Source organism: Entelurus aequoreus, linkage group LG26 (assembly GCF_033978785.1).
Source record: "Entelurus aequoreus isolate RoL-2023_Sb linkage group LG26, RoL_Eaeq_v1.1, whole genome shotgun sequence".
Lineage (NCBI taxonomy): Eukaryota > Metazoa > Chordata > Actinopteri > Syngnathiformes > Syngnathidae > Entelurus > Entelurus aequoreus.
Window position 1 is genome coordinate 17,330,343 of NC_084756.1, and position 24,758 is coordinate 17,355,100.

At 38.4% G+C, this 24,758-nt stretch overlaps 1 protein-coding gene across 3 annotated transcripts in view; it reads right to left on the reverse strand.

Annotated features, from left to right (window-relative positions):
* Positions 1 to 24,261, reverse strand: part of phf2 (PHD finger protein 2) — a 95,533-nt gene extending 71,272 nt beyond the window's left edge. For 2 of the 3 annotated variants that reach the window (XM_062038108.1, XM_062038107.1), the window contains exon 1: positions 23,847 to 24,261. In XM_062038108.1, coding sequence (XP_061894092.1) covers positions 23,847 to 23,944 — 98 coding nt within the window. In that variant the 5' untranslated portion in view covers positions 23,945 to 24,261. Of the gene's footprint in view, positions 1 to 1,445; positions 1,686 to 23,846 lie in introns of those variants that run through there. The other variant, XM_062038109.1, reaches the window with a different exon arrangement.
* Positions 24,262 to 24,758: the final 497 nt, after the last annotated feature.

Sequence of the window (24,758 nt, forward strand, 5' to 3'; positions counted from 1 at the left end):
TCTCCCTGTGTTCCCCTCTGGTTCTCTGGCTGCCCCATTTGGATCTCGACCTCCCGCCTGGACACAGACTTTGACGCCTCTCTCCTCCCCTCGACAACACGTCTGTCTCACGGATCTCTGAGTTTGTCTTGCCCCCCTTGGACTTCCGCACCTCTCGCTCAACACTCCTGCTAACACTCTCCAGTTAATTCACACACACACAGTTTGGATTATTTACACACTCAATTCTATTGTGTATATATATATATATATACACTACCGTTCAAAAGTTTGGGGTCACATTGAAATGTCCTTATTTTTTAAGGAAAAGCACTATACTTTTCAATGAAGATAACTTTAAACTAGTCTTAACTTTAAAGAAATACACTCTATACATTGCTAATGTGGTAAATGACTATTCTAGCTGCAAATGTCTGGTTTTTGGTGCAATATCTACATAGGTGTATAGAGGCCCATTTCCAGCAACTATCACTCCAGTGTTCTAATGGTACAATGTGTTTGCTCATTGGCTCAGAAGGCTAATTGATGATTAGAAAACCCTTGTGCAATCATGTTCACACATCTGAAAACAGTTTAGCTCGTTACAGAAGCTACAAAACTGACCTTCCTTTGAGCAGATTGAGTTTCTGGAGCATCACATTTGTGGGGTCAATTAAACGCTCAAAATGGCCAGAAAAAGAGAACTTTCATCTGAAACTCGACAGTCTATTCTTGTTCTTAGAAATGAAGGCTATTCCACAAAATTGTTTGGGTGACCCCAAACTTTTGAACGGTAGTGTGTATATATATATATATATATATATATATATATATATATATATATATATATATATATATATATATATATATATATATATATATATATACTAGGGCTGCAACTAACGATTAATTTGATCATCGATTAATCTGTCGATTATTACTTCGATTAATAATCGGATAAAAGAGACAAACTACATTTCTATCCTTTCCAGTATTTTATTGAAAAAAACCAGCATACTGGCACCATGTTGTGGACATTGGGGGTGCAGCATACACCAACAATAACACAGACATGTAATTCATCAGAACTGAATCAGATATTGTACATGTTTCTGTTGTGAATAATAAAGGATTCATTTTAGGCTGCCTCTGAATAATAGCATGAAATATTCCAGCACCTTCATAACGTTTAGTTATACTAAAGCGTCACTCAAATCTAAATATATTTATATAGCTTTATCGGCCCGGGTACATTGATCCATTATGAAACCAACCTGAGATATTTCTGTCCGTTACGTTTATTTCGAAATTGGTAACCGTGCGTTTTCTCTCTCAAAACGGAGTCAAATGTGCCGGAGACACATTATCAGCCCCGCGTTGCAACAAAGGCATAACGTTAACGTTACTCACAAAAAAGCTGAACTCATGAATGCTTGTTGCCACTATGGACTTAAAAAGTTACGTACTGTGAGTTCTTCCCTTCATCCATGGCTCCAACATTTTTCCTCTTCAGGTGCTTCTGAAGCAATGTTGTACTTCCGTGCCATTTTGCAGGAAACGGTCTTCTTTGAAGTCTTTAAAGTGAAGTATTTCCACACTTTTGACGACTTAGGTCGTACACTTTTCTCCATTGAAGCAATAACCTCAAGATGGTTCTACGCTAAACTATCGGTCGTGTTTTCCTGCGCCATTTTTCGAATTTTTCCAGCAAAGGAGACGGCGTCGACACGTGAGCTGCACATGACACATCATTGGCTAGCTTACGCCACCTCATAGCCTCAGCGCCGCCCTGGCGCTGTTTTGTACTGTTTTTGTACTTATTTTGATTATTGTTTCTCAGCTGTTTGTAAATGTTGCAGTTTATAAATAAAGGTTTATAAAAAAAAATAACAAAACAAAACAAAAATAACAACAACAAAAAAAGCCTCCACGCATGCGCATAGCATAGTTCTAACGAATCGATGACTAAATTAATCGCCAACTATTTTGGTAATCGATTTTAATCGATTTAATCGATTAGTTGTTGCAGCCCTAATATATACACACTACCGTTCAAAATTTGGGGTCACATTGAAATGTCCTTATTTTTGAAGGAAAAGCACTGTACTTTTCAATGAAGATAACTTTAAACTAGTCTTAACTTTAAAGAAATACACTCTATACATTGCTAATGTGGTAAATGACTATTCTAGCTGCAAATATCTGGTTTTTGGTGCAATATCTACATAGGTGTATAGAGGCCCATTTCCAGCAACTATCACTCCAGGCTTCTAATGGTACAATGTGTTTGCTCATTGGCTCAGAAGGCTAATTGATGATTAGAAAACCCTTGTGCAATCATGTTCACACATCTGAAAACAGTTTAGCTCGTTACAGAAGCTACAAAACTGACCTTCCTTTGAGCAGATTGAGTTTCTGGAGCATCACATTTGTGGGGTCAATTAAACGCTCAAAATGGCCAGAAAAAGAGAACTTTCATCCGAAACTCGACAGTCTATTCTTGTTCTTAGAAATGAAGGCTATTCCACAAAATTGTTTGGGTGACCCCAAACTTTTGAACGGTAGTGTATATATATATATATATATATATATATATATATATATATATATATATATATATATATATATATATATATATATATATATATATATATATATATATATATATATATAAAATAATAAATAGAGCTAATACGACATCCCTCCTGTCTGTGCCGTCTGCTTCCTCCTGTACACATAACACACAATGCGTAGAGCGATCACTGAAGCAGTTGCTCTGCACACTGCCAAGATGTGAGAATGAAAAAGGCTGCGTTTACTTTGTCTACTTACTGAAACGAACTATAGTCCCCTGAAAATTGTACTTTATTATTTATTTGGATACAATGTTTAATACAACATTTTTATTGACAGTGTTTTTCAAGATTGAAGTTTGCACATTATTGATCTCAATGTTGGAGATTTTTTGCATGCAAAATGTGCAATGCTACATTTTTGTTAACAATGGTTTTCTATTCAAGCAGAAGTATTGCTTCCCAAGGGAAAGCACTTAATTTAATTATTTTAAAATGATTCTCTGAAAAGGGAATCAGGTCACAGCTACATTGCGTTGCGGCGCTACTTTGCGTTGAGGACGTGGTTGTCCACTTGCTGCTGTCAGATTTGTAGGACACAGCTAGAATGTGTCGTCAAAATGAATTATCACGATACAACAATAGAATTCAAATCTCTATCGTCGGCCAAATTCGTATAATTTACATAGTCTATATGTCACAACCCTAATTACGTGTTTAAATTGTGCTATTTTGGGGGGGCTCAGCATGGAATAATGGAATTTTTATGAATTTCAATGGGTAGTATTGATTTGAGATAGTGCAAGTATTTTGGGTAACGAGCTAAGTCACAGAACCAAATAAACGTGCAAGCTGAAGTACTGCCGTACTAATAATGCTTTTGTTAAGCATATGATGCAAAACTGGCAAAGTAAGACAGTGACTAGAATTTTGTCCTTGGGCTCCAACTTTTGAAAAAAAGATGGTTGTTTTGTTTTGACATTACAACGTTATTAGCAAAACTACTGGTAATATGCTGATTAACATATAAACAGATTTTATTTCCAAAAAAGGAACTGGCAACAATTGTAGCAAAATTTGCTGGTTTTATTGGACCCTTCTGGAGTCTAACACAAAAAAACAAAACGTTTTGGTTTTTTTGCATTAAATGTTTTGTTCACTTTTTGCCTCTGCCACATACATCATGGCCATTTATTTGATTGCATTATGTAGTCCTGTTGGAAACACTGAATGGTATTTCTGACTTTCTTCCTGGGAGGTCGCGGCAGAACAGTTGCCATAATGTCAACTGTGTGGCTGCAGTAAATGAATAATGGTAAAGCGGTTTAGATGTCTAGAAAGGTGCTCAATAAATCTAATCAATGAATTATTAATATTAAAAGACAAGTCAATGAATTAATGCGATTGCTTCTCCAGCATGCTGATGAATGATAGACACCACTGCATCAGCGATCAGTGGGTAAAACAAGGTGGAAGTTTTGGCCGTCATGCCAACAACCGTGCAGCGTGAGTCTTGAATAAAAGGGGAACTGCACCTTTTTTGTAATTTTTTCTATCGTTCACAATCTTTATGAAAGACATGTTGACGGAAGGATTTTTATTAATGCATTCTAAATAAAGTTGCTCTATTCCACCTCTTAAGTAGGGATGTCCAGGTTTTTGCACTTCCGATCCGATATCGATATTTGTTTTTGCACTTCCGATCCGATACCAATACTGGCCTATCCGAGCATGTATTAAAGTTTAAAGTTATTTAGCCTACTTAGTTGTCAGAATCATGTTGAAAAGGGTTTTAGTACTCTTGATAACAACTAGCCAGCTGAATTAGGGGAGTTTGAATAATACACAATGGTTGGTAACAAGAAACTGACCTGTTTATTCAAGGATAAACACAAAATAGACAAAATTATACATGCCAAACAGAAATGGCATCATTGAACTAGGGCTGGGCGATATGGCCTTTTTTTAATATTGCGATATTTTAAGGCCATATTGCGATACACGATATATATCTCGATATTTTGCCTTAGCCTTGAATGAACACTTGATGCATATAATCACAGCAGTATGATGATTCTATGTGTTTTGATTGATTGATTGAGACTTTTATTAGTAGGTTGCACACTGAAGTACATATTCCGTACAATTGACCACTAAATGGTAACAGCCGAATAAGTTTTTCAATTTGTTTAAGTCGGGGTCCACTTAAATAGATTCATGATACAGATATATACTATCAGATATATACTATCATCATAATACAGTCATCACACAAGATAATCACATTGAATCATTTACATTATTTATAATCCGGGGTGTGGAGGGGGGCGCCGGATGTAAGTGTCAAAAAGACAGCCAAAAGAGTTTGATATGAGAATAAATCTAAAGTTAAAAAATAGGGTAGAAATGCACCCATTTGCAGGAAATGTAGTCTTGATTTTCAAAATTTTCTTTCAAGGCTTGCATGTCTACATTAAAACATTCTTCTTCATACTGCATTAATATATGCTACTTTTAAACTTTCATGCAGAGAAGGAAATCACAACTAAAAAAATCACAAATTTTTTCATACAGTGTTGATGTGGAAATTTTTGCTTCGGCAATTTGATGGTGTGGGCGTGTGGCACCGAATGGAGATAAGCGTCTCGACAGACGTTACAATATTTAAACAATGATGATGAAAACTGTTTTCTCTGTCGTGTCTGTGTGTCGAAAATTGTTATGCGCTTATTTTTTTATTTGATTTTGTGCGTGGCATATAATTGCTATGCGCAGAGGACGCTTGAGCAGTGCGCAATTGCACAGGCGCGCACCTTAGAGGGAACGTTGCTCGCACGGCTGCGCTAGCATCACAGCTAACGTTAGCCATGCTGCTACCTCTCTGCTCGGGGAGGGCGTATACATGTGACGTATGACGTGACAGTATGTGACGTGTGTAAGGTGCGCTTGCTGTCTGTGAGAGGGAGACACAGAAAAGAGTGAAAAGAGCCTGTCGTGTAATGCCAGCAGCTAAAAGCAACTGCATGAGAATCCACAGACCTGTGGATGTGTTGAAGGTGTGCTGGAAAATGCGGAACGGAAATTAGGGAGCAGCACAAAAGTGGAATGTATTATTTAAATCGGTGCATTGGAAAACACGGACCGGAGTTTTTTTTTAAACTGGATCTGGATCGGCATTTTCCCATGCCTTGCCGGTACGCATTTTTTGGCAAATATTGGCGGCCGATCCGATCCAAATATCGGATCGGGACATCCCTACTCTTAAGCACTCTAAAAAACATCCAAAAACCTCCATCAATGTTTTATATACATGCTGTAAGTATAAATGTAATGTAGTAACAGGCATATTCACAATAACATGTATTATTTACGTATTTTTGTGATTTTTAGCATACGGCGGTATATTCATTTCACAGACGCATCACGTTTGCTTTTCCCTTCAACAACAACAACACTAATAGTCATGGAAAAAGTAATGAGAGCCAACAACTATTACTTAGGGACAAATGATGATCCAGAAACTGATATTTTTTAGCCTGAATATATGGAGGATGATCTACAAAGTTTTAGGAGCAGTGTGCTAAACAGATCCAGCTTTAGTGAAACACTAAGAATCATGTATCAGTATTGCTAAGTGCTAAACAAGATATACAAACAACGTACATAATAAAACAATCACCTACTGTATCGTATCTGCTCTCACTGGGATGCCGACGGATAGGGTGTTCATATTTTCCCGTTCTGATGAAAACATTTATCATAATCCTCCGGCAAGTTTAAAAAACAAAAATAAAAAAAGTGGCCACCATCTCCAGGTCTAAGTTGAATGTCAAAGTTTACCGTATTTTTCGGATTATAAATCGCTCCGGAGTATAAGTCGCAGCGGCTGAAAATGCATAATAAAGAAAGTTGCATTTTTGGTGGAAATTTATTTGATAAAATCCAACACCGAGAATAGATATTTGAAAGGCAATTTAAAATAAATAAAGAATAGTGAACGTTATATGATGCATAAATAACAAACTGAGAACGTGCCTGGTATGTTAACGTAACATATTATGGTAAGAGTCATTCAAATAACTATAACATATAGAACATGCTATACGTTTACAAAACAATCTGTCACTCCTAATCGCTAAATCCTATGAAATCTTCTTCCTCTGTGTCGCTTCTAAACAACTAGTTTTCTTCATTTCAGTAAGAGTAGCTTCCGCTTTTCACCAGTCCCTTACACAGGCATGTGATTTGACCACAATGAAAAAGACTGAAAACATTTCCGGGGGTCTGGGGGACGAAGGCCTGGTGGGGGGACAAGGGGGCAACGCCCCCCAAAGCTCCTGGTTTTTCACCAATTTAACATGCTAAAATTAACAAAGACAGCACCATTTGAAGAAAATGTGTGGCGCATTATGAAGCCTAAAATACAACAACGCAGACCCCGGACTGTTGAACAATTTAAGCTGTACATCAAGCAAGAATGGGAAAGAATTCCACCTGAAAAGCTTCAAAAATTGGTCTCCTCAGTTCCCAAACATTTACTGAGTGTTAAAAGGAAAGGCCATGTAACACACTGGTAAAAATGCCCCTGTGCCAACTTCTTTGCAATATGTTGCTGCCATTCAATTCTAAGTTAAAGGCCTACTGAAACCCACTACTACCGACCACGCAGTCTGATAGTTTATATATCAATGATGAAATCTTAACATTGCAACACATGCCAATACGGCCGGGTTAACTTATAAAGTGACATTTAAAACTTCCCGGGAAATATCCGGCTGAAACGTTGCGGTATGATGACGTATGCGCGTGACGAAGTCAGAGTAACGGAAGTTATGGTACCCGTAGAATCCTATACAAAAAGCTCTGTTTTCATTTCATAATTCTACAGTATTCTGGACATCTTTTGCAATTTGTTTAATGAACAATGAAGGCTGCAAAGAAGACAGTTGTAGGTGGGATCGGTGTATTAGCAGCGGACTACAGCAACACAACCAGGAGGACTTTGTTGGAGCGCTAGCCGCGCTAGCCGCGCTAGCCGCGCTAGCCGCCGACCTCACCTTGACTTCCTACGTCTCCGGGCCGCCAAACGCATCGGGTGAAGTCCTTCGTCCTTCTGCCGATCGCTGGAACGCAGGTGAGCACGGGTGTTGATGAGTAGATGAGGGCTAGCTGGCGTAGGTGGAGAGCTAATGTTTTTAGCATAGCTCTGTGAGGTCCCGTTGCTAAGTTGCTAAGTTAGCTTCAATGGCGTCGTTAGCACAGCATTGTTAACCTTCGCCAGCCTGGAAAGCATTAACCGTGTATTTACATGTCCACGGTTTAATAGTATTGTTGATTTTCTATCTATCCTTCCAGTCAGGGGTTTATTTTTTTGTTTCTCTATGCAGTTAAAGCACGATGCTATCACGTTAGCTCGTAGCTAAAGCATTTCGCCGATGTATTGTCGTGGAGATAAAAGGCACTGAATGTCCATTTCGCGTTCTCGACTCTCATTTTCAAGAGGATATAGTATCCGAGGTGGCTTAAAATACAAATCCGTGATCCACAATAAAAAAAGGACAGTGTGGAATCCAATGAGCCAGCTTGTACCTAAGTTACGGTCAGAGCGAAAAAAGATACGTCCATCACTGTCTCTCAAGTCCTTCACTGTAACGTTCCTCATCTACGAATCTTTCATCCTCGCTCAAATTAATGGGGTAATCATCACTTTCTTGGTCCGAATCTCTCTCGCTCCATTGTAAACAATGGGGAATTGTGAGGAATACTAGCTCCTGTGACGTCACGCTACTTCCGGTACAGGCAAGGCTTTTTTTTATCAGCGAGCAAAAGTTGCGAACTTTATCGTCGATTTTCTCTACTAAATCCTTTCAGCAAAAATATGGCAATATCGCGAAATGATCAAGTATGACATGGAACTGCTATTCCCGTTTAAATTTTAAAAAATCATTTCAGTAGCCCTTTAATGATTATTTGCAAAAAAAATTAAGTTTCTTAGTTCGAACATTAAATATCTTGTCTTTGCAGTCTATTCAATTGAATATAAGTTGAAAAGTATTTGCAAATCATTGTATTCTGTTTTTATTTAGGAATTACACAACGTGCCAACTTCACTGGTTTTGTACATGTCATTGTATTAAATACAGATGTGAAAAAAAAATACTTTTATTAACATTTTTATTAGCATAAGAGGTTGTATTCCACCAACATCATGTAAAATCTCACAGCAGGGAAGTATTTTATCAACACCTGCTTTTTAGGTCTTAAACAAGCCAAGTATGTCTGCAGTGCAAGGTGCAATAATGCAGTTATGTCATCATCTTGTAAACACCACACAGATCCATCACTGTGTTTCTATTCATTACAATTATACTCAGCTGGAAATCATATTTATGTAGGCAGAGCACAAACCTTTTACATGATATATCATATAAAATACATCATACAAATCAATTAGCATATTAGGTGGTTGTGCGTTTAAGAAAGGTGTGTTTTGATGCCACACAAGCACTTTGCAATGGAGTGACGTCAGACGGCAACTAAACAACTGGCAGCGGATGCTATCATGTTTCAGAGCAACTTTGGGGATAAATATATTACTTCAGTTTTTTACTTTTTTGAGTGGATTAATATTGGCCTGTGGATTACTAGATCGCTAAGAGGACGATTGATGAAGCGCGGGACCGGCGGTCTTGACTCGTGAGTTATTCAAATACACAATATGGGTCATTCTCAAAATTTGCCTAGGTTTTGGTAATAAGCAGATTTCTCTTAAATAAAATTTCCTTTCATATTTGAAATCATTCTATCATTACTATTAGTCAGATATTGTATATATGGGGTAAAAAAAATTATCAGTGGTGTAACAGGTTTGCCAAGATGTATTATTATACAAAATATATTTTAAAGTTAAGACTATTACATGATATATGCTATCAGAAAGTAGCATTAATTGTAAAATACATAACCACTAATAACAATTCACAGTTTTAATGTATATGCCTAATTGCCTACAAGTTTAGTTATAAATATAACAAAATACCAAATGTAAACATTTCATTCTTTTCGCCAAAATAGGATATAAATTTATGAAAATAATTAAACATGTTTAGTATTGTTTACTCATATTTGAAAATAGGAAATAATAATAATGTGAGGACACTGACATATTGCATGAAACAAGTGTGAAAATATTTACCTTCAAGATTGTTACACCACTGACAATAGTTTCAACAGACTACATAAGAACTTAATATTACAAAATAGTATTATATGCACATTTATTTCAAATAAATTGTTAACTGGAATCAATAATGCGACTCTTTGAATTTCTGTAATTTCATAATATATTTTCACGTGGGTTTTTATTTTTAGAAAAGCCCATTTATATTTCGCAAAGCAATAATTGGTTAACATATAAAACAAACATGCGTATTTCGCAAGCAAATATTTTTTAGCTTACCTCATTATTAACAACCTTGTCTGCAACTGAAGTGGGTTATTTGGGTGCATCTTTCCTCTCGATGTCTACGGCAATTGTGGATGTAAACAAAGGATGAAGTCCGTAAGGTTTGCTCACTATCGGTTGACATCCAAAAGTACCAGCTAGTGAAAAGTTTGTTTTCCTTGCTTCAAGTTGTTTCATATGTTTTTGGTGTTTCGCATGTACTTCCAAAGCCTTGAAACCTCGTGATCCATAGTCAATATTATCATGACACCACGTGCACAAAACCTTTCCGGGACGATCGATTTTCAGAATAAAATCACCGAACAAAGTCGTAACTTCCTTCTTCCCAACAGTATCAGTGATTTCCCTTTCCACCCAGTCCCATTTCTTTTACTCGTAAAGCGTCCTTTCTCTCGAGAACCGACATCGTTTACATATGGAAAATGGCGGTAATAACCATTATGAATGATGACGTTATTAACGTCATCATTCATAACAGATGTCCTGATTGGTCACAAGGAACATATCGACCAATCAACTACGGCGTAATATAAACTACGTCTCGAATCTTGATTTAGGGTCGGAAAAAAAACCGGAAAAACGGGAGATAATTTTTTTTTTTTCCCGAGATTAAAAAAGACGGAATTCCGACTTTAGACTGAAAAATCACATGCCTGCTTACAAGTTTCTCGCTTACTCCAAACTTTCTTTCTGCTGCTCGATTTCAGTTTTCTGCTGCAGATTTCACTACTTCCAGCTTGTAACCTGCAGTATATGATTTCCTTTTCGGTGCCATTTTTGTTCAGCCTTTATCAGTTTTTATAAGTTACCGCCAATGTTGAAATGATCAATTTTCATAGGTACGGAAGTAGTAGCAGGTAGCATCTTTTTTTTCACAATGCACTTCTGCCATGACCCGCCCCCGCCTAATTTTTATTGGTTGACGTGTGTGTGTGTGCGTGTGTGTGACGATTGCTGATGTACGCCTAATCCAGTGGTTCTTAACCTTGTTGGAGGTACCGAACCCCGCCAGTTTCATATGCGCATTCACCGAACCCTTCTTTAGTGAAAAATAAAATGTTTTTTTTTTCCAATTCAAGACACAGTTATGTTTTTTTACTGGTGCACAAAATGAACCGTGCATAAACATCACTTTGTTCAAAGAACAAAACCAACACACTGAATAAACTCACAACAAATTACACACCTGCAAATCAGATGGAACATTAGAGGGAACATTGTTCGGGGGTATCCATAATACTCCGATAGGGAGAAGTTTTTATTTACACGATGAGTCGGGTTTGTCTTGACCTCCGCGGCAGAGGCTCCGCCGAACCCCTGAAACCGACTCACCGAATCCCTAGGGTTCGATCGAACCCAGGTTAAGAACCACTGGCCTAGTCTCTTACGTGAATGAGATCAATAATATTATTTAATATATTACGGTAATGTTTTAATAATTTCACACATAAATCGCTCCAGAGTATAAATCGCACCCCAACTATGAAAAAAACTGCGATTTATAATCCGAAAAATACGGTACTAACTTTTCCGTTCATGGCCACAACCTTCTACACAAGTGAAATACATGGTTTATAATTTAGCTTAGTATGTCAACACTGTAACTGCAAAAGCTAGTTACCCCTCTGTGATCACAGCGCCGCTAAAAATAGTTCCTCAACCTTAACGCTTATAATTCCATTATTGCTAATACTTGGTTAATATTCAGATCATGAGCTATAAATGGAGTATTGTAGGCGGTTTTTGGATTTTATCATATTTGGATTCTATTATAGGCCGATATAGCTACACTGTTAGCCACCTCGTACTTGCCGTGTTTTACGAATTAGAATGCATAAAAAAGAAAAATGTGTTCTTGTGTTACTTACATAGGGATTGCGAATGATAGACACAATTCCCAAAAAAGTGCAATTCCTCTTTAGAGTTGTTGTGAATACCGTCACTGAGACAAGCTGTGTTGGCATCCACAAGATAAAACATTGTCTTTCCCTCCAAAAAACCCAGACCTCAGAGACAACTTTTTTGTTGCCTTGGCAGTTTTGCCCGTGTGCAAATGTGAGTTGCCAGTATGCTACAGGGCTGAGAATCCCAGGGTACCTCACAATAACGATAATACAGTGGTAGTTTGTCTTACCAGTGGCCCAACTTACGAATATTTTGAGACACGATTTGTCTCTCGGCTAATTGGTCGGCTTTAAAATTCAAATTGTCAGGCTGATATGAGGAATTATGACATCATATCCGAATCCGTAGCGGAATGAAAGGAGGGCAGTGAATCCTTTTGTCATTGTATTTGTCATTGTGCGGGTAGGCGGATTGCTAGCATCACACAGTGCAACTATTTTTCCCCGAGATAAATACAGTAGCGATAGTGGAAATATGGAGAAACAAATTATAACAAAACCTAAGGCCACCGCACCAGTTTGAGAATATTTTGGTTTAAAACCAGTGGAACAAAATGACATTAACACTGCCGAACTTTGCCGAATTTGCTCGGATATGGTGCCAACAAAAAAATACAATACAACAAACTGTCAGGACTAGGACTATACGTTGTTTGTTTTCCCGAGATGCAATAAAAGTTGGAGCGGACATGGCGTGAAGGTAAGGACATATTTATTTTTACTACAACAAAAAGAACCAACTAAAGGCGCGCACAAGGCGGAGGTACAAACTTGACTATGAAACAAAAACTTACACTTAACGTAGACTAAGGACATGAAACAAAAGAACTGCTAAACGTGACATGAATAAACAAAAACTTACTTGGAACAAGCATGGAAACGATCATGGAACAATGGCATGGAATCAACACATGAGTGACAAGGATAACAGCAGATAATGTCGCCAGGCCGACCAACAGAAAACGACAGGCTTAAATAACAGTGACATGATTAGTGACAGGTGTGTGAGTCCAAACGTGGAACAGGTGAAACTAATGGGTAACTAGGGCTGAACGATTTCAGGAAAAAATCTGATCACGATTTTTCTGACAGAAATTGCGATTTCGATTTTGACTCACGATTTCTTTTCAAATCAAGCTTCAGTAACAGTAACAGATTTAAAACATGACAAAAAATGATATACCATGAAAACATTAAATGCTATGTAATGCAAGGATGAATACTAAAAGGTAAGAATTGCTTCAAACATGTATTTATTAAGAAACATGCATGTACATTCTCCAAAGTTCTTGACCAACAGCAGTTATTAAAACTAAAGAACTAAAACCAGTACAAAAACCTTAATTATGTTAAGATAAATAAAAAAGTTTAAGTTAAATAAAATACAAAACAATTCCAACACAAAAAGCAATGCTTAATATATAATAAGAAAAACAAAATTCAACAACTTCAATAAAGGAAAAAAAGGATCCTGACCTTATGTAAACAGTCTTATACTCAAGTAGGTAGGTCAGTCTTTTATGGCTCAAGAGAGCTAGCCTATCAACATCTATAGCAGCAATTCAAGTACTTTATTCAACCCTGGAAGAAACCTGAACAATATTTTAAAGTGAAATTGAAAAGTAATGGTAATAAAGAAAATACTATTACAAAAACAAAATGACCCAACCTCTGCCCTTCTGAAAAATATGTCAGACATTAAAATAGGTGGGTCATTCATTTACCGCTTAGCAGCACCCAAATATTGCACATCTATTCTGTTAACAATAGAACATAATATTCCTGAAAACTAGCATTTATCTTTTTTTTTTTTACAAAAACTGACACCACAAGTCAGGGTAAAGTGCAGAACAAACACAATCTAAAAAGTACTTTAACAATAATACTTGCTTCCCTGACATCTCTACATCACTCTTCACAGATTTTTGGTCAAGAAAACTAGCATGTCAACCTTTGATGGTTTAAGACATGAGCGCTGACATGTGACAACATTGCCACTAGCACTAAACAATCTTTCTGATGTAAGGAGTTATACTGGCAAACGACGCTGTAATTGTGGTATGTTTGCTACAATGGGCTGAATCGCTCGGGGTTGACTTTTCACCGGACTTTTTGGTCATACATTCGTCGTGTAACTGCCGGTGGTGATTTTTCAAGTGCCGGAATAAATTAGTCGTGTTGCCTTGGGATGTGGCGACTTTGGCCCGACAAGTTTTACAAAGTACCTGTTTCTGATGCACATCTGAAGTTTCGAAACCGAAGTAGTCCCAAATGACAGACGTGCTGCTCTTCTTCTGTATTAAAACTAAATCCTCCTCCACTTCTGACCCGGCGGCAGCAGCCATTTCCTCCAGGACGTTTGTTTCTTCACCAAAGTTGTTAGTGGGCGTGTACGCGGTAGCCTCGTCAATGGCCGCCTCTGATTGGTTAGCGTGACGGCATGCCCTGCTCACAAGTAGTTTACCACTTCTGATTGGTGAGTTTGACAAGGCATGAGAGTAGCACGAGCAGGCTGCATATACACAACAGACATGTCAGCCAGGAGAGCTAAATAACGTTCGTCTAAAACCGAAGCCTTCACGATCTCAAGATTGAGACTTCTGAAATCGCAATTTCGATCTGAAAACGATAAATCGTTCAGCCCTATGGGTAACCATGGAAACAAAACAAGGGAGTGAACAACCAGGAACTAAAAAGCATCCAAAAAACAAACAGCACATGGCCAAACAAAAACATGATCAACGCAGACATGACACAAACTTGCATGCCCTCTAGAAACACAACAAACCCAACTCAAGACTTGCACATGAGGATGCAGAGCCTTTTTCCCCATAGTCCACACTTTCTGAGACGTTTGGTGAACAAGGTCAGTGCAAAAGAAAATGGTGTGCGCCAGGGCTGGGCGATATGGCCTTTTATTAATATCTCAATATTTTAGGCCATGTCACGATACAAGATATATATCTCGATATTTTGCCTCAGCCTTGAATGAACACTTGATGCATATAATCACAGCAGAATGATGATTCTATGTGTCTACATTAAAACATTCTTGTTCATACTGCATTAATATATGCTCATTTTAAACTTTCATGCAGAGAGGGAAATCACAACTAAGTCAATTTACCAAAAGTGTATTTATTAAACAGTTAAGCAGTGGCACAAACATTCATGTCATTTCAAAACAGAAGTGCAAGATTGTCAGAGACATTTTAAAACAAGCTATTAGTGCACTTTTGTGCATGATGTCACTGAGATGACATCAAAACAACACTAAATTAAAGTGTACTTTTTGTACACAACGCCACTACAATAGTTTAAATCAAATAAAGTGCACTTTTGTGCATGATGTCACTAAGATGACATATCAAAACAACACTAAATTAAAGTGTACTTTTTGTACAGAACGCCACTACAATAGTTTAAATCAAATAAAGTGCACTTTTGTGCATGATGTCACTAAGATGACATATCAAAACAACTCTAAATTAAAGTGCACTTTTTGTACAGAACGCCACTACAATAGTTTAAAACAAATAAAGTGCACTTTTGTGCATGATGTCACATGAGATATTTCAATAAGTGTCAAATAAAAATGAGCTGCATAATAGGAAATCAAATAGTGTATGTCCTTCACTATGTAGTAGGCTACTGCGGACATTATCTCCTTCTGTTTTTGACTATTTTTTTCATACAATGTTGATGTGGAAATGGTTGCTTCGGCATTTTGTTGGTGCTACACCAAACGGAGATGTTGACATGCAGAGTTTCAAGCACTCTTCATTCTTTAGCAGGTGACTTTTCAAATGATGCTACATTAGTAGAGCTGCTACTTTTTGTACGCTTTTGCCGCATACTTGACATATTACGGTTGTATGTTCGACATCTTGCCGCTTGAAGCCAAACCACCGCCAGACGATGGACCCCGTGCTGTTTTTCTTGGGAATGAATTATTCCTTCATTTGTTACCAGATTTGCACCTTCTTTCTCTCGTATTACCACTCGCACCACTCCGTTAGCATCACAGCTAATGTTACCATGCCGCCACCTCTCTGCTCCGCGAGGGCGTATGACATTGTATGTGACGTATGTAAGAAGGTGCGCTTGTTTTAAGTCTCTGTGAGAAGGAGAGACAAGAAAGAGTGAAAAAAGCCTGCAGTGTAATGCCCGCAGCTAAAAGCAACTGCGTGAGAACGTATACTCGAATATCACGATATAGTAATTTTCTATATCGCACAGAGACAAACCCGCGATATATCGAGTATATTCCATATATCGCCCAGCCCTTGTGTGCGCTCACAGAAAGTGTAATTCACTACATCGCCATACTGCTGAAAAAGTAGTATTTCGAAGAACAGTACAAACGTTTGGTGGACATTTGTCATGTTGTTATTTCATAATGGTATTTCCTCGTTCGTAATCTATGTATAACCTGTTAATACATCTGCTTACACTGTAGCGTTTATATTGTTACTCTGCACTTTTGCTTAATAAGGTCCTAACTTGGTTGACAATTAAGTAATGTACACATTTACCTCTGCCTACATGTTCAATTTTGACTGAAACTTTGTTTGTCAATACTTTATTTAGCATATTATTTTTTTATTTGGTTGTGTATATTTGAGTGACCCCCAAACCCTCCTTAACAGAGACATAACATATCTTGTTGCTTTTGGTAGTGATTTGTATTAAGCGCAACATTTTGCTAACCGTCAAAGTATATTTTATTGTTATTTGTTTGTTTTATTTTACTCAGAAATGTAAGTTTACATTCCAACTACAATGTCAAAATAGACGAGAAATACACATTTATTGCATTTGAAAGGGTATACTTGCATTATTATTATGTATTATCATTACATCAGTGGTAAATTTAGTCTAAAAAAAAATTTGATAATATATCGTTTATCTGCAATAATTTGTAGGTCAATATGTTGCAAAATTTGTTATTGGCCCAGCCCAAGCAAATGTTCTGCAACCATTCTGTGAAGAGGGAAAGCAAAATCGAACTTCAACACATCAAACATTATCAGCCAACTGAAACGTTAACATCGCTGCAAAAAGTTCTTACTTATATCTGTCAGTAAACTCACCATGAAAGTGCTAAAACATACCGGTGTAGTGAGTTTACATTATTCACCCAAGGAACTTTAGTTATTAGAGAGTTCCGGTCGGACGGTTTTTCAAGGGACACATTTCCGGCCTTGTTGTTTTTGGATGAGGAGATGCTGCTCCGTTATTGATTGAAGTAAAGTCTGAATGTCATTAAAACAGTTAGCTCCATCTTTTGACACTTCTTCCACTCCTGTCCTTGCACGCTACACCGCTACAACAAAGATGACGGGGAGAAAACGCTGTCGAAGGTGAACCAGGTAAATAAGACCGCCCACAAAACGGCGCATCCTGAAGCGACTGTCAGAAAGAGGCTTGAAGATGATCTGTAAAACATCATCTATGCAACATTTTGACCAAAAAACCACCATTACATGTTATGTAGACCACAAGGAAGTATTTTACATTTAGAAGAAAAATAATAATAATATGACTTCTTTAATGCGCCCTATAATCCGGTACGCCTTATATATGAAAATAGATCGAAAATAGACCATTCATTGGCAGTGCACCTTATAATCTGGTGCGCCCTATGGTCCGGAAAATACGGTATTTAAAAATAAGTTATCTGTTTGGTTTTGAGAAGCAAAGAGTTATCTGTTTTGGTTTAAACATATATATTGTGCATCCCTAAACCTAGGTGTAATGATAATGATAATGGGTTATACTTGTATAGCGCTTTTCTACCTTCAAGGTACTCAAAGCGCTTTGACAGTATTTCCACATTTACCCATTCACACACGCATTCACACACTGATGGCGGGAGCTGCCATGCAAGGCGCTAACCAGCAGCCATCAGAGGCAAAGGGTGAAGTGTCTTGCCCAAGGACACAACGGACGTGACTAGGAAGGTAGAAGGTGGGAATTGAACCCCAGTAACCAGCAAAACTCTACCAACTTCGCCACGCCGTCCCAACAGAACAGGATTTTTTTTACTTGTCTGACAACATTTCATGTTGCTCAAGTACTATTACTAGAAACATAATAAAATAAATATTTAGCATTTGAATAAAAAAATTACATTTCTCTTACTAAACAATTTTCTGTGAGTTAATGGTGTTGGCAAATGTTTATGGTGGGTGTATTGAGTTTTTGCAACACACTTGTGAAGTTCTTATCCAGCATATGAAATCCACAATGTAAAAGCCAAAGTGAGTCCACACTTTTTAATTTAAAAACACCAGTGCATCTTTCAGTTCAACTTTGTCGCTCGAGTCTGCCAATTGTCGCACCGTTGTTGGTTTTTCTTTTGTAACTACAGCCCGCACAATTTCCGGCCACTCTGGATGACATAAAAAGGTGATGACTAAACTGACTAAGAATTAGCAATGAAAGACGTTTATAGCGGAAAAGGAAAATATAAATAGTGGCCATCTATAATCATATCGTACAGGTAAATATGGAAAAAGTTCTCCATATTGATATTTTGTCACACTACTACTATACAACATTGCAAGTTGCGCGGAGTATGGTGTTTAATTTGGTGTCCAAACTGTTCATGAGTGCACAGTAAAACGTTTACCTTGTCTATGGTGGCCTGGTAGTCTCCGTTATCTCTCAGCTGATTACAGTAGTTTCCCTATACAGTCGTGGTCAAAAGTTTGCATACACTTGTAAAGAACATAATGTCATGGCTGTCTTGAGTTTCCAATAATTTCTACAACTCTTACTTTTTTGTGATAAAGTGATTGGAGCACACACTTGCTGGTCACAAAAACCATTCATGAAGTTTGGTTCTTTTATGAATTTATTATGGGTCTACTGAAAATGTGAGCAAATCTGCTGGGTCAAAAGTATATATACGGCAATGTTAATATTTGCTTACATGTCCATTGGCAAGTTTCACTGCAATAATGCGCTTTTGGTAGCCATCCACAAGCTTCTGGTTGAATTTTTGACCACTCCTCTTGACAAAATTGGTGCAGTTCAGCTAAATGTGTTGGTTTTCTGACATGGACTCGTTTCTTCAGCATCGTCTACACGTTTACATCAGGACTTTGGGAAGGTCATTCTAAAACCTTCATTCTAGCCTGATTTAACCATTCCTTTACCACTTTTGACATGTGTTTGGGGTCATTGTCCTGTTGGAACACCCAACTGCGCCCAAGACCCAACCTCTGGGCTGGTGATTTTAGGTTGTCCTGAAGAATTTGAAAGTAATCCTCCTTTTTCATTGTCCCATTTACTCTCTGTAAAGCACCAGTTCCATTGGCAGCAAAACAGGCCCAGAGCATAATACTACCACCACCATGCTTGACGGTAGGTAAGGTATGCATATACTGACCTCTGGGCCCCCCTGCCAAAAGCTTCTTCTAGCTTATCTGGGGGACCCTTTCACTTACCACCATCCTTAAATGGATATTCACTACTGTTGTAATCGTAATATGGTATTGTGAATAAACTTGAAACTTGAACTAGGCATGGTGTTCCTGGGATTAAAGGCTTCACCTTCTCTCCTCCAAACATATTGCTGCATTATGTGGCCAAACAGCTAAATTTTTGTTTCATCTGACATCAAATGGACAAAGATAAGACCTTCTGGAGGAAAGTTCTGTGCCCACAATGAATTCATAAAAGAACCAAACTTCATGAATGTTTTTTGTGACCAACAAGTATGTGCTCCAATCACTCTATCACAAAAAAATAAGAGTTGTAGAAATTATTGGGAACTCAAGACAGCCATGACATTATGTTCTTTCTTTGTATGTAAACTTTTGACCACGACTGTATGTATTATTTCAACATTAATATGGACACAAGCATCTTGAAGTTTTTCAGTTACTGGTGTAAGAATATTATTCATGGAGGCGCTCTATAAAATTGAAGTTTTTCAAGACACCTATTATTAAACTTGTTTCCTCCTCACCCCACAGATGTAAACCTTTACCGCTTCAGTTCCCCGCCATGCTGGACAAATCCCATAATCTGTAGCCATCTGAGCAGTGAGCATGCACAAAAAACATTTCATAGTCTTCCATTTATGCCTTTATATGAGCTAATTTGACACAGGCATATGACAATATCGTTTTTAATAAACACAAAACCGTTTTTATACATCTCAACAGTTTTCACAATATTTACTAGATTCTTTTCAATACAGACCCTCCGATTGGCTGGCGACCAGTCGAGTGTACCCCGTCTTTCGCCCCAGGTGAGCTAGAAGAGGCCCAAGTTTACGAGTGACTCTAAAGCCATGTGCACACGAACACTGACACTTTAAAAACTCACAAATAATCTATGCGTTTGGACCTGTCCACACGCAAACACATTAATTTGTCATTTTGAAACTCACTTTTGAAAAGACTGGCAAAAGTGAGGCGTTTCAAACTCTGTCTTCAGCGCGTGCATGTGGACGGAGTACATTTCTGTCATTGCGTGCCTAGTAGTGTTGTCCGACACCAATGTTTTGGTCAAATGTATTTCGATACGTGTTACAACAGCGTGGCTTTGTAGTAGGGCTGGGCGATATATCGAATATACTCGATGTATCGCGGGTTTGTCTCTGCGCGATATAGAAAATTACTATATCGTGAGTATTCGAGTATACGTTCTCACGCAGTTACTTTTAGCTGCGGGCATTACACTACAGGCTTTTCTCATTATTTCTTGTCGCTCCTTCTCACAGAGAGATAAAACAAGCACACCTTATTACATACGTCACATACTGTCCCGCGTGCAACGTCATACGCTCTCGCGGGGCAGAAAGGTAGCGGCATGGTAAAGTTAGCTGTGATGCTAGTGGAGTGGTGCGAGTGGTAATACGAGATAAAGAAGGTGCGAATCTGGTAACAAATGAAGGAAGAATTCATTCCCAAGAAAAACAGCATGAGGTCCATCGTCTGCCGGTGGTTTGGCTTCAAGCGGGAAGATGTTGAACAGACAACCGTAATATGTCAAGTATGTGGCAAAAGCGTTGCTACAAAAAGTAGCAGCACTACTAATTTGTCACAATTTGTCAATGAAGAGTGCTTGAAACTCCGCATGGCAACATCTTGGCCGGTGCCACACCCAACAAAATGCACTGACCCAATTGAGCCTGGCGTCTTCCACTTCCAGATCAAAATTGTATGAAAAAAATAGTCAACAGAAGGAGATAACATCCACAGTAACCTACCACATAGCGAAGGACATACACTATTTGATTTCCTATTATGCAGCTAATTTATATTTGACAGTTATTGAAATATCTTGTGTGACATCATGCACAAAAGGGCACTTTATTTGTTTTAAACTATTGTAGTTGCATTCTGTGCAAAAATTGCACTTTAATTTAGTGTTGTTTTGATATCAATCAATCAATCAATGTTTATTTATATAGCCCTAAATCACAAGTGTCTCAAAGGGCTGTACAAGCCACAACGACATCCTCGGTACAGAGCCCACATACGGCCACATTCCGCCCGAATGTAGCTGAGATAGGCTCCAGCACCACCACGACCCCAAAAGGGACAAGCGGTAGAAACACAAACATTTAAGCACAGATTTTGTGCAGCTCTACCAAATACAGAACATCAAGTACCAATAGGTAAGAAAAGTTGGTTTTGCATAATAATGCAAAACAAAATGCCAGATAACGTCTCCTGATATGTGCCACACATAACACCCGTATGTTGAAACACAGTACGTCTGACTATGGTATCCGTAATGCTCTGCCTTCCATCAAACAGTGCGGCTTTGTAGTTTAGCAAAGTTGTACTAAAACATTTTTGACCGCCATGTAAAATGTTCTATATTCTCAATGAAACATCAACGTTTTGGTGTTGCTTGCTTACCTGTACTTGCTAGCGTCATTTATTGAACAGGCGTCAGTCAACCTGCAGTCCTGTTTAAATATCAATGTTTCTTTTTTAGAGCGTGTTACAAGAATGAAATGTGCATTTTAAGTCAAATAACTTCATTACTGGAGTTATGTCATTAAATAAGATTTGGTGTACCCCACCTTCCGCCCGAATGTAGCTGAGATAGGCTTCAGCCCCCCCCCTCGCGACCCCGAAAGGGACAAGCGGTAGAAAATGGATTGATGGACATGTCTCATGACAACAAAAAACAGTTTTACCCTGCATACACAAACAATTAAGCACCGATTTTGTGCAGCTCTACCAAATACAGAACAGCAAGTACCAATAGGTAAGAAAAGTTGGTTTTGCATAATAATGAAAAACAAAATGCTAGATAGGTGCCACACATAACACCCGTATGTTGAAGCACAGTACGCCTGACTACGGTAGCCGTAATGCTCCGCGTTCGTAGTTTACCAAAGTTGTACTAAAACCTTTTTGACAGATTTTTGAACGCCATGTAAAATTTTCGATATTCTCAGTGAAACATCAACTTTTGGTGTTGCTTGCTTACTTGTACTTGCTAGCGTCATTTATTGAACAGGCGTCAATCAACCTACAGTCCAATTTATTATTTTTTTTTGTGTGTGTTACAAGAATGAAATTGGCACTTGTAAGTCAAATAACTTCATTACTGGAGTTATGTCATTAAATAAGATTTGGTGTACCCCGCCTTCCGCCCGAATGTAGCTGAGGTAGGCTCCAGCACCCCCCGCGACCCTGAAAGGGACAAGCGGTAGAAAATGGATGGCTGGATGACATGTCTCATGACAAAAAATAAACAGTTTTACCCAGCATACACAAACAATTAAGCACATATTTTGTGCAGCTCTACCAAATACAAAACAGCAAGTACCAATAGGTAAGAAAAGTAGTTTTTGCATAATAATGCAAAACAAAATGCCAGATAACGTCTCCTGATAGGTGCCACACATAACACCCGTATGTTGAAGCACAGTACGTCTGACTATGGTATCCGTAATGCTCCGCCTTCCATAAAGCAGTGCGGCTTCGTAGTTTACCAAAGTTGTACTAAAACATTAAAATGTTCTATATTCTCAATGAAATATCAACGTTATGGTGTTGCTTGCCACACATAACACCCGTATGTTGAAGCACAGTACGTCTGACTAGGGTAGCCTGCATACACAATTAAGCACAGATTGTTTTAAATCACAAACCTACACATTTTCGTGCGGAGGAAAGAACAAAACATGTGTTTGTGTTGTAGTGAACATGAAATATTTCAGGGGAGACGCGTGGAATGAGAACAATTGGAGGCTGTATGGTGAGTAATTATTGATAATAAATGTATTTAGGCGGCAGTGGAGCAGCGGGAAGACACAAGGACGCTGAAGAAAGTGAGCAAGGACGGCGAACGTGATAAAGATGGCTAAAGAAGCGCTTAGTGGAGTGGACACAATTGAGTAAAGATGAAGCGTGTTAATAATAAAAAGCTAGTGCTGTGTTACGGACATTATCAGCCATAGCTGCTGTTCGAGCTCCGAAACACCGCGCTCGTCCCTACGGGCTTCTCCCCTCTCCCACCACTGACGACAAAACGACAATGAAAAGAAACAAAATGGACAAACAGAAGAAAAGAAAAGGGAAACGTAGGCGAGTGTGTCGACGGAGGTCCGCAGCGCTGAGCCGGGGAGTCATGGCGGGCATGTTTTAAAGCACTCAACTTGCTGGGGAAAAACGGCGAAGATGACGCCGCCATTATAAACATCAAGTCTGATAAACATGCTTTTTGGAATATCGCCTTTGGAGTTATTCGCAACACACACCAGGAAAAAAAAACCCGTCCCAGCCCCGCTCGGCTAAATATAACTCCGCCTTCTCGTCCGAGCGGCCTGCGTTCAGACGGGCGACGGAGAGCCACAAAGCTGTCAAAAAGGCGCCGCGATGTCGCCATTTTCTTCGGGCTCCTGCGAAGCAAAGTAGCGCCAAAACGGCCGAGAATCGGTCTTACCCGCCGTGGAACCAGTCCTTGCAGGCGTCGCACTCGATCATGAACTGGTTGACGTCGTAAGGCAGTCTGCAGACGCAATAGACTGGTGCGGTCGCCATGTTCACTTGACAAGTACGGCGGGATGGACGGGGGGCAGCAGAGGAACAATATCATCCAATATGATGATGGAGGACAAACATAGGGGCTGTCCCGACACACTACGTCTTCATCACTACTACATTACATACACGCACCCCACGCTTTGCCTCAAATGCAGTTTTCTTTTTTTTTTTTTAATTTTTTTTCTTTTTTTCATCGTCTTTATTTGTACTTGGCGTCGGTCTGGTGGCCGCTAGGCAGCGAGCGAAACAATACAAGTCAAACCTCGCCTAGCTTGTGAATGACATAACAATTTAATCATTGCATTACGTCAACACTCACGACACGCAGGAGCACGCACTTTTGCTTCAAACTTATTGTAATACAAATTTAAAAAACGACATATTTTGTTTATGAATGCAATACACAAAAAAATACAAATGGGACCTAATTAGACTACAACGTAATACACTAAACGTTGATTTTGAAATGTCTGATTACACTAGAATGCAACACATGCAAATTAACAACAAGTCCAAATGCACTAAAATCTTGAATACAAATAATTAAATTACTGCAATGTAATACACTAAAACATTGCATTAAAAGTTAAATTACACTAGAATATAATAGTCAAAAATGAAACTGAAAAAAGTCCCATTACACCAAAAATAAGAAATTGCACTCGAAGGCAAAAAAGTATATTTACACGAAACATTTTTTTAAGTCCCTTTACACTACTATGTAATACACTATACATTGATTTTGAAATGTCTGATTACACTAGAATGCAACACTTGTGCACTAGAAAATGCAAATTGAAAACAAGCCCAA